This window comes from Papio anubis, chromosome 3, assembly GCF_008728515.1.
Source record: "Papio anubis isolate 15944 chromosome 3, Panubis1.0, whole genome shotgun sequence".
Lineage (NCBI taxonomy): Eukaryota > Metazoa > Chordata > Mammalia > Primates > Cercopithecidae > Papio > Papio anubis.
Genome location: NC_044978.1, coordinates 85,298,053 through 85,309,829, shown reverse-complemented (window position 1 = coordinate 85,309,829; position 11,777 = coordinate 85,298,053). Strand labels below are relative to the sequence as shown.

The 11,777-nt window shown below is 35.5% G+C and overlaps 1 protein-coding gene across 1 annotated transcript; it reads left to right on the top strand.

Moving 5' to 3' along the window:
• The first annotated feature begins 10,118 nt into the window (after positions 1-10,118).
• On the top strand, positions 10,119-11,551 carry LOC116274158 (transmembrane emp24 domain-containing protein 9). The gene has a single exon (XM_031664377.1). It carries the CDS (start codon positions 10,156-10,158, stop codon positions 10,861-10,863), a length of 708 nt encoding a protein of 235 aa, XP_031520237.1. The 5' UTR covers positions 10,119-10,155; the 3' UTR covers positions 10,864-11,551.
• The last annotated feature ends 226 nt before the right edge of the window (positions 11,552-11,777 follow it).

The window sequence follows — 11,777 nt, the reverse complement described above, 5'->3', positions numbered from 1 at the left end:
TCTTATACACACACGTGCACATCTCCTAAATGAACAAAAATAGTTACACCTTACAATTGTTCTAAAAATGTATTAAAAGATAACTAGAATACTCCAGATTCTTGTACAAACAGTTCTAGCAATTACAGCAATTGTGTAATGAGAATTCACATCCACATTACTCATTCTAGTAATGCAAAAACCATTTTAATGTGTATTATTTATCTAGTATTTGCTGGACATTGTGCTTAATAGTGATTCAAAAAAATGTTATGGCTTTCTAATTAATGCTTACAGATATTGCACTGGTTGCTACAGAGAATGAATTCAGTTTGTGTTTTGTTTTCTTTAGGGAATGGTTTTTATTATGTTTCCTTTTCATCGCCCCCAGAAGTCATTTAGTTGAAACAAAGGCAATATCTTCATGAGTAATTTACTATACTCATTTTTTATTTCTGGTAGAAACAAAGTTTGGTGGTAACAAATAACTAGAAAAGAACAAACCTGGAGGAATAAAAATTTTCTTAAACCTTTCTTATGAACACAAAACTATATTTTTATTAATCTTGATGGTATGCTGCAACTTAAATAATACCAATTTATATGGAAGAAAGAAATACAACATAGGCAACACCTGACTCTTATGTGCCTCATAAATTTTCCAGAGTAAATAACTCTCAATGATTAACATTTGAGGAAATAATTCTTAATAAAATTAGGCTAGCAAAAATTAAAAAGCAAAGAAAAGAAACATTGATAATCATAGAAAACGAAAGACAACAGGTATACACAAATACTATATAATATCCTTCCATAAAGTTACAACTATTTAAAACATTCTATGTCTATACAATTTTCTGGTAGAAACCTGAGCAAGAGATCTCAGGAAACTCTCTTAGTAGATCGATTTTAGCATAAAAATACCAAAGTCATTTTCATTTTGTATATTACTGTTAAATGGTTCTTAGTTTTATGTAAAAGAGTAAAGATTTTAGAATTATCTTTATGACACAAATCTGCTTTTCTGTTTTGAATCATTTTTTAGCTCATTAAGATCACAGTCCTTGTCAAACATTTTTATATTTGTTTCATGGACTATTCTAAATTTAACACTTGAACAGAGTTGTTGTCAAATTTGGGGGTGGAGAAACCCAAATTATTTTAATTCTAACAAAATCCATTAACACAGTTCTAGACTTGATAAAAAATTAAATGTTCTATTGATTGCAGTTAGTCATTAGTCATTTAAATATATATCCATTCAACGCCCATCTGTACCTGGCATTTCTCTAGGGGCTAGAGATGTAAACATTATGAAGACCAGTGAGATTCCTGCTCACTTTGGAGCTTACAATAGTAAGAAATTACACACTGCAATATGTGTAACATAGGAAACAGACAATAGACCTATGTGGCAGAATAATGGAGGTGCTGGGAATGGTGGTGGGAAGGCAGAGCTGACCTTTTACCAGATAGGGTCATCAGAGAATGGTTCTTTGAAGGACTGGCATTTATATTAGTGCCCTGTTTCTTCTGTAACAACCACAAATTTAGTGGCTTAAAACAATACATATTTTCTCACATTTGTGTAGTTCAGAAGTCCAAAAACATCTCAGTGAGCATCAAAGTGTCACCAGGGCTGTTTATCTCGTTGCTTTAGGTAAGAATCCATTTCCTCATATTTTCTAGCTCCTAGAGACTGCCCACATTCCTTGGTTCATGGCTGCCTTCTTCCACTTTCGACACCATTGAATATAGGTTGAGTTTTCATATTGAATCATTCAGACCTCTTATAATCAAATTCATCTCTATCTCCCTTTTCATCTATAAACATTCTTGTGGTTATATCAGGCTCATATAATATTCCAGGATAATCCCCTATCTCAAAAATCTTTAACTTAATTACATCTCCTAAGTCCCTTTTGCCATATAAAGTAACATATTTACAGCTTCTTAAGGTTAAGATGTGAACATTTGGGAGACCATACTTTGTCTATCATAACATTTAAGTTAAATCTCATGAAAATAATCAAGCTTGTAAAAAATGGGAGAAAATTCATTGTGTATACTGGCTCTGAGTCTGGAAAGCACTTGAAATATTACGGGAATTGAAATTATACTAGTGTGAATGTCTCATAGTGAACAACAGGGTGTCATGTGATGAAATTTTGTACCAAAAAATTTAGTTTACAAGCTGTGTTAGGCTATTCTTACATTGGTATAAAGAAATACCTCATATGATAATTTATAAGAGAAGAGGTTTAGTTGGCTCACAGTTCTTCAGGCTATACAGGAAGCATAGTACCAGCATCAGCCTCTGGGGAGGCCTTAGAAACCTTCCAATCATGTCAGAAGGCAAAGTGGGAGCAGGAGCGAGAGAGAGAGAGAGTTGGGGGTTAGCAAGCACAAGCTTAAACAACCAGATCTTGTGAGAATGCACTGTCTCTAGGACAGCACCAAGCCATGAGGGATCTGTCCCCATGACTGAAACACTACCCACCAGGTCCCATCTCCAACTTTGGGATTACAATTCAACATGAGATTTGGCAGGAACCTATATTCAAACTGCATCACAAACCATCAAATATAGAATGTGGTGAAACCTGATCTGGAAATGATGTTGGATCTGTGTACTAACCACCTCTGTTGTACTTTCTATTTCAGTTTTTCTTATGTTCTGAAGATTTTTCTTGTGTCTTCACCTAGAAGTAAAGCCTGTCTTAGTTTGGATTGTCATAAAAACAGACCCTGAGATAAGGTTTTGAGTGTAAGGAATTAATCGGAAAGTATGAGGATCCCTGACAGGAGCTGAGAAGGTAATAAAAGGAGAGGAAGGCCATATGCTATCCAGTAGTTGATTGAAGCTTACTCTTATGGGGAAAATCTGGGAAAATGTCCAAATGTCCCAAGGCCCAAGAAAATTGCTCAATAATGCACCAGTTCTCAAGAGTTGTAGTTTGAGGGATGCCCCTGGAGAATGTTATCTCAGTATTTCATGCTTTTTGTATAGGAAGAATAGGCAAATAATACCAGTTTCTGAAATCCCAGGAGAAAGAGTTATCAGCCAGAGGCATTTGAAGGTCTGGAAAGTGTACTAGGAGTTTTTCAGATACGGCGATGTCCACTATAAGGCCCTTAAAAACATGATTGTCTTATTCTTCTAAATCCCATTGTCTAAGGTAATGTAGAAAAGATGCAAAAAGTTGTCAGTAGTGGTTATTGACATTCTCAGTACTGCCAATTTGGTTCCAAAGGGTACAGAGCACACTGTATATGGCAGAATTTGCTTTAGCATACCCGCACTTACGATTCATTGTCCTTGGCTTGGGATAGACCAGATAATAAAGAATGCTGTCACCCTGAAAAAGATGAAATTCCTTCCTTGTAATATTCTCAGGACCAACCCTATTAACTTGTCAACATGACAAGGCATTATATAATAAAATGCAGACAGTCTGTATTTACTTTGAATTCTGAATGGAATGTACAAATCCCTGATATACAAGAGATGTGGGGAAAAATAAATGGGATGTGCAACACTTTCCAATGATTTAATGCTGATTTTTTTCTGTTTAAGAAAAAAAATCCTTTCACTGTCTTTTTTTCTCTCTGATATGGGCATTTTATCTTAATAGAATTTTGTAAAACACTGACATTTTATAAAGAGGTGACATTTACTGCTCTACTATGGTTTTTCATGGAGAACTGTCAAAATATGTTTTATCGTTCTTTATTTTTCTTTTCACACTTCTTTCTCAGTAATGTTCTCTTAGAAACTTGGCCGAAATTGAATTTAACCTTCCTTTGTACTTAGCGAAGCACAGCCCAAAACAGTTCTGACACGTCTCTTTCTATTTCTAGTAATCGTAACTTTATGGCGCAGTTATGTAATAAAGCTTTTCTCAAGGGAAAATGGTGAAATATTTTTGTTGAGAACTAATATAGACTATCACATGGGAGCATCAAGGGAATATGATGTTTAAACCTCCCATCTCTGCTCCCGTTAAATGTAGTAATGAATGATTAATTTAGCAGACTGAAATGTTTCTAGTCAGTGCTATTTCCTACAATTAGTATGTTATCTGCACATCGTTCAACAAAGTAATCATTCTTTGTCAAAAAGTCCTATTTGAATATCAGGTTCTATTATACTGTATAGTTACCCTTTTGCTCCAAGACAACATTTTTGTATAAGAAAAAAAATAGTAATTTCTATTTTTAAGGATGTTATTCTCGACTTAGTTTCATTAACTCTGAAATAATCTATCAAGTCATTTGGATCAAGTCATGAAACTTAAAGAGATGAACAGACAATAAAATGTATCCCACCCTGTAATGTACAATAATCTATCAAGTCATTTGGATCAAGTCATGAAACTTAAAGAGATGAACAGACAATAAAATGTATCCCACCCTGTAATGTACAGAACAGTGGTCCTAAAGGTATGTTTATGTCTCAATCTCTAGAACCTGTAAATATGACTTTACATGGTATAAAAGTGAATATTACTCTATACGGCAAAATATGATTGTGTTTAAGATCATTGTGTATCCTTAAAGAGACAAAGTGACAGACACACAAGATGATGTGAAGACCAAGATAGACATTGGCATAATGTGGCCACAAATTCCAAGGAATTGCAACAGTCGTCAGAAGCTAAACAAGGCAAGACACAGTGTCCCCCTGAGGCTGCAGAGGAAATGGGATCTTGCCAACACCTTAACTTTGGACTTCTGGCCTCCAGAGCTGTGAGAATAAATTTTTGTTGTTTTAAGTGACGAAGTTTGTAGTAATTTGTTACAGTAGCCACAGAAAACCAACACACCCTCTTTCCATTGGCAGAGGATAATAATGGAAATCATGTTGTAGACTTCACAAGTTTGAGGCCCATTAAAAGAAAATATGTATATGCTATGCCTTTTGTTTGTTTTGGAACTTTCTATTTAATGTTCAGCAGATACACAATAATTCTTATAAAATACACAAAAGGAAAAAGAATTACAATACAACAAACAGCTATGTACTCATCAGTCAATTAGGAAATGAACATCATCATTTACTTGGTACCCCTTACCAATCCCATCCATAGCTCTTCCTTTTCAGATTAATCATTTATCTAATTTTTCTGTTTATCACTATAATATTTTAAAAATAATTTTATTTGTATTTTTAAACAAGATACTGATTATTGGTGGATATTTTTGAATTTTATATTGATGAAATCATCGTATACTTCTGAAAGTTGTATATTTCTACTCAACATAAAATTCTGGAAATTCACTTATGTTCCTCCACATAATTTATTCATTTTTTTCTACTGTATGATATTACAGTATCTCATTATTAGACTAATTATATGGTTTGGCTGTGTCCCCACCCAAATCTCATCTTGAATTATAGTTCCCATAATCTCCACATGTCATGGGAGGGATGTGGTGGGAGGTAATAGAATCATGAAAATGCCTCATGATTCTCTCCTGCCACTGTGTGAAGAAGGACATGGTTGCTTCCCCTTCCACCATGACTGTAAATTTCCTGAGGCTTCCCCAGCCATGCTGTGCTGTGATCAATTAAACCTCTTTCTGTTATAAATTACCCAGTCATGCGTATGTCTTTGTTAGCAGCATTAGAATGGACTAATACAACCCTAATTTATTTCTGCATTATGTTGTTGATGGATTTGTGGTTTGTTTCTTGTATTTTGATATTAAAAAAAATTTGCTTCCCTATCTTGGTGAATTTGTGTAAGAATTTGCTACCATATATATCTACAAGTAGAATTACTTGTCTCATTGAGTATAAATATTTCCAGGTAATTAGAATTTTTTTTAAAAGGTTGAATCAAACTTCCATAGAAGTAAACAATAGATACAATTTCTCCAAACATTTCTCAATAGTTTATATTATGAGACTTTTTAATGTGTGCCAAACGCTTGGTTGTGAAATGATATCACAATTTATTTTGTTAATGCTTACATGCTATTATACATTTATTGGCCATTTGGGCATTATTTATCTTTGATAGTTTTATTAAAATCTCTTTATTAGTTTTTGTATTTGTGTTTGTTTATATTGATTTACAGGGACTCTTTATATTTTCTTAATTCTAATCCTTATTAGTTGCCTGTATTACAGATAACATCTCTCACCTGCTGTGTTCAGTTTTTACTTATTTTATAGTGTCTTTGTTTTAAAAGGTCTTATTTTAATGCGTAGAATAGTATAACTGTTCATTTGTAATTGTTCTTGGGTCTTCCTTATGAAATTCTTTTTAAAAATGAGGTCTTGATTTCATCTTACAAATTTAGGTCTTTACTATATCAGGAATTTATTTTTATGTACTGTGTATGGTAAGATATCTAATTTCATTTTTATTCCATATATGATGACAATGATCCTGGGGGCATTTATTAATAGCTAAATAAGTAAGTAATTACTTTTATTTGTGATCTAATGTAACAGCTCTACAATAAATCAAAATGCAACAAATGTTGCATGGCTTAGTCATTAAACATCAAGAAACCATACAGGCCATTAAGTCAGTCCATATATAGTTAGTGCTTAGGTTTCTTTGGTTCAAGCTAATATTTGAAGGCAGTATTTTAAATTCATTTTTTCCTCTCTGGGATTTCAGAAAAATAACAAATTTATCTATTCTGTATGTGTGCTTCAAGAAAATAGTCATTTGTTTCTAGTAACTTGTGATTTACTCTTCCATTCAAATTCAAGCATTTATTTACCACCATCTATATCAAACACTATATTATACAGTTCAGATATTACAGTAAATAATATTCCTGATCCTGGATATCATTAGCCTTTGATTTAACAGGAAAAATGGCCACTGAATGAGTTAATATAATGGCAATGAAAATAATGAAAAAGAGATGTACACAGTGCTACCAAAGTATATGTCAAAGTGGCATCAGTATTTTATATACTCATAAGTGTGGGGAATTTGAGAAAACCTATCTTGGCCCTTTTAGAAAACCTTCCCAGTTGCCTCAATAACATGGCAATGTTGTACTAGACTGTGATTTCTCCTATAAGAAAAATATTACTGCTATAAATATACATGCTAATTTTCCCCCTTACCATAAAGCCATATTGTGAGGAAGTTGAGGCCTCATGCAGACGTCACATGTGAAAAATCTCAGCCGGCCATGTGAAACCCAACAACAGCCAGCATAAATTGCCAGACATGCGAGTGAGTAGACCTCCAGTTGATTCCAGTTCCAGGTTGTCAAGTCAATGTAGGCTTTTTGGCCTTTCTAGCCATATCTGCTAGGTATTGTCCAAATTCTTTATTCTCAAAATCCATGATAATAAAATAATTGTTTTAGACTACTAAATTTTGAAGTGTTTTGTTATACAGCAATTGTAATTTGAGTGATTCTAAATTATATAATGAGCTTTGGAGAGAAGGGGATATATATTGTAATTCTTTTATTCTTACATAGTCCACTAAAGCAAATAAGGGAGAAAAACTGCACTAAAATCTCATTAGTCCCTCTCTCAACCAAAGAGGAGCTCCATATCTTCGTTCATGGCTTTCTAATTCAGGAGCTCCAATGATTTACAACCATTGCCCAAACGGAGTCTTTAAATATGACCAATCCATAGTAACTCCTGCTTGATGGGAATAAAAAATTATAAACATCCCACCTTACTTTATCATCTACCCTCTTCAAAGTTATTAGCCAAATTAATTTTCAAGATTCAAGTCAAGACCTAGAAGGGGGAGAAGTTCCTTAAATCCTCTAACTTAAGTCAATAGTCTAACCCATTTCCACATTATTTCTAAAATTAGAGTTTGATGCTCAAATCCAATTATACTGGAGTGTGCTTTGGTTTTATTTGGCACTCATTACCTTGTGCTTTCAATTCTCTTGAGGCCTCCTTTAGGGAAGGAGGGTGAGTATTAGTTAAATGGGCCCTCATAGGTCCGTTAATCAAATGCAACTTACTATTTCTAACTTCACCACTATTTCAGAGTAAGCAGAGAGGACCCATTAACTTCTAATTGTAGACTTCATATAATACTAGTTAGTTGCTCATCAACTACCAAAGTTTATTATTTGGAAAAAGCTGGTAACTATAATTATGGTAAAGACAATAGCATCTAGAATTTATTGAGAACTTTCCATGTGCCAGCCTTTTTCAAAACCACCTTGCATATGTTCTGTCTTCTGATAGCTCCATTACAAGTATGAGGTAAGCATGAGATAATACTTTAAAGAGCATATTTTTATTTCGGGGCATGAGAAAACTAAGAAACAGTAATTTGTTTTAGGACACACAGCTTGTGAGCAGCAGTACCAGAATAAATCTAAGCTATCTGATTAGAAGTAATTACTTCCTCACCTACATTCTCCTGAAACTGAAAGTATATTGGGAATTATTGATTTTGTTGCTGTTGTTCAAAGATTATTTCCATGTTCAAGCACATTCATGGTGACCAGTTTCTTATTCTGTTGGAGGATTAAATCTGGGTGTAAAAACTATTTTCATTTAGCAAGTACTTTTATTATTGAAAACTCAGCTTTAAGGTTTTCAGTACAAAGTATACACAGGGTTTGCTGAGGTCACATAAAGGATTTTGCTTGGCCAAATATAAAACCAATTTGTTTATTGTAAACTCAATTTTTTAGTTCTTTGGTTGATTATCTCTTGTAATGGATCAGCTGGTATTTCACTTCACAGATGTTTGGACTTTTGATTGATCCAGAAAAAAAGATTTAACCTCAGAATGAACATCATATTTATTCATAGAATAGAATTGATGGAATTTAGTCACAGAACACAAGTGAAGTGAATTACATGAGACAGGAGATAACTATATCAAATACATTGCCATTTCCTGCAATAATACTGTAAGTTCTATAGCGACAAAAAAACACATTGGATGATCACATTTTATTTTCAACTGTAAATATTACTGCATGCTGTTGACCACTGGTTAGACACACTGCTTTATGACATGTAGTTATTTTTTCTGTCTCACAGTTAATTTAAAGTTGTCTTTGGGAATTAAATAATGTTGTGTCAGAGACCTTGAGAAGGTTTAGCATTTTTCCCAGCTACATAGAAATATTTATAAGTTTTTCTGTCTTTTTTGATTATTTGTATTTATAATAAACTTATTTGTTAATGCATAATATGGATTCCAGAAAAATTTGAGAAATGATTATTCCATATACAATTAAATGAAGAGCAACTGTTAGTGGAATGTTTTCATTACAAATCATATAAATTTAAGGGCTTTGTAGACACTTCAAGAAAAAAAATTTTAAAATTATGTAAAAATGTTCAAGTACAAAGTTTCAAAATAATATTGATATCTATTCTCATAACAGAAAGAAAGATTGCACAATTATATGTCTCTTAGATAGTGAGGAATTGGCTTGTATTATCTTCATTTTGAAGGCTACAACAATGTAAAAAGTTAGGATTCATAAATAGAATGATATTACTAATTTAAATACTACCAGAGATGCAATAAATGGAGATATTGAATGTTAATAATTGTGAAGTTTCAGCAAAAACATTTGATTAAATAACTAATTTTAACTAGGCTCCTCTGTTCCCATCTTCTCTTGAACTGATAATAAGGCTAGTATATGATGTTGAGTTCAAACTGGGAGTAAGAGACAGAAATGATTGCATTCTTTGGCATATATGTAAAATTTGTCTTAGTTTTTAAATGGAAAGTTTTATTTGACTTCTATTTGGAAAATTAAAACAGACAAATGTCTTCCATCAGTCTTTTCCATTTTCTTCTGACTCCAATGCAACTATTTAAAAAATGTTCTCTGACCTTTTTTTATCCACTTGCATTATTTCATGCCTTTCTTCTCTCACCCCACTTGTCTTCATAATGCATAACTTTACTGACTTTTGAAAGTAGTGCATTGTAATAACGTATTTCAAGTACTTTTTATATATGTTACTATAAAAAGGGGAGAGAATAATTATTTTTAGTATTGAATGTGGACCAATAGACTGAACGCAAAAAATAACTTTCAATCATTATAGATAACTGGTGGGGAAAAAAAGATTTCAGGGCAGTGAAAGGATTCTGAATTGTAGACTGGGTAATGTGTTTCTGGCCCTCTGGTATAAAAATATTGCTCTATAGTGAGTAAGAAAAATAATATATTGTTGGGTGGAGCAAGATGGCTGTGGAGCTGGGCGTGCTGGTTGTCCGGCCCTGGCCCGGAACCGGGCTGGGCAGAGTGATGCGGACCCTTCTGCTGTTACTGTGGTTGGCGACGCGCGGAAGCGCGCTCTACTTTCACATCGGAGAGACGGAGAAGAAGTGCTTTATTGAGGAGATCCCGGACGAGACCATGGTCATAGGAAACTACCGGACGCAGCTGTATGACAAGCAGCGGGAGGAGTACCAGCCGGCCACCCCGGGGCTTGGCATGTTTGTGGAGGTGAAGGACCCAGAGGACAAGGTCATCCTGGCCCGGCAGTATGGCTCCGAGGGCAGGTTCACTTTCACCTCCCATACCCCTGGTGAGCACCAGATCTGTCTTCACTCCAATTCCACCAAGTTCTCCCTCTTTGCTGGAGGCATGCTGAGAGTTCACCTGGACATCCAGGTAGGTGAACATGCCAACGACTATGCAGAAATTGCCGCTAAAGACAAGTTGAGTGAGTTGCAGCTACGAGTGCGACAGCTGGTGGAACAAGTAGAGCAGATCCAGAAAGAGCAGAACTACCAGCGGTGGCGAGAGGAGCGCTTCCGGCAGACCAGTGAGAGCACCAACCAGCGGGTGCTGTGGTGGTCCATTCTGCAGACCCTCATCCTCGTGGCCATCGGTGTCTGGCAGATGCGGCACCTCAAGAGCTTCTTTGAAGCCAAGAAGCTTGTGTAGCTGTCCCAGGTGTCACAACCCATCCTCCCAGGCTGGGGGAGAAAGGACCTCCTGGAACTGACTTTTGGCAGGAGGACTGGTTTCCAGCCATACCTGTTCTGGAAGGGAGAGGGGCTGCAGGCACCCACAGGCACAAGCTGAAGGCAGCAGCTTGGCTGGCTAATCCTGAGCAGGTGGTGAGGCAAATGCCTGCCCTCTCTCTCTGGCCTCTGAGCCCTTTGCAGTAATCACCCAGGGGCTGGTAATGTCCCTCCTCTTGGCACCTCCGAATCACAGTGTTACTGATCAGGGATGTGAGGCTGCTGTCGGGGGTGGGGGGAGGGGGATGGGCAGGCAAGCCAGTCTTCTGTCTTCCTTTGCTAACTTAGGGTTTGAGCGGGTTGGGGTATGGTGCCTGTCATACCTACCTGCCACCCTGGGAACTTCACTGTTCTCTATTTCAGCCTAGACCTGCTGATCCCAGTGTGTGTGTGAGTTGAGGGTGGGTGGAGGGGTTTGCAGTGTGGGCATGTGGCCCTGCATTTGACCTCAGCTTCTTCACATGGTTGTCCATTCTGGGGCTTAAAGAACTGGGACCAGACCAAGTAGAGGCCTTGGTGCTGGTTGAGGTGGAGCCTGCAGAGTCTTACTGATTTCATTTTCAATAAATTTAGGTTTGTTACATGAGTTTCCCAATAAAAAAAAAAAACAAAAAACAAAACAAAAAAAAAAAAAAAAAAAGAAAAATAATATATTGTTGTTATAATGAATCATATGTTAAAGAACTTAAAGTTTTAATGATGGTCTGGTTAATTCTTCATTATAAATGGCTAAATTAGAAACTTTATCATTATTTCCAACTAATAGGAAGTTACTGGCAAAATTACTCCCCTTTTACAGGTAGTGAAAACAATTTAAATAACTACAATGCTCTG

Excerpts from the sequence above, each read along its gene's own strand:
- LOC116274158 (XM_031664377.1), top strand. The coding sequence starts at position 10,156 with ATGGCTGTGGAGCTGGGCGTGCTGGTTGTCCGGCCCTGGCCCGGAACC.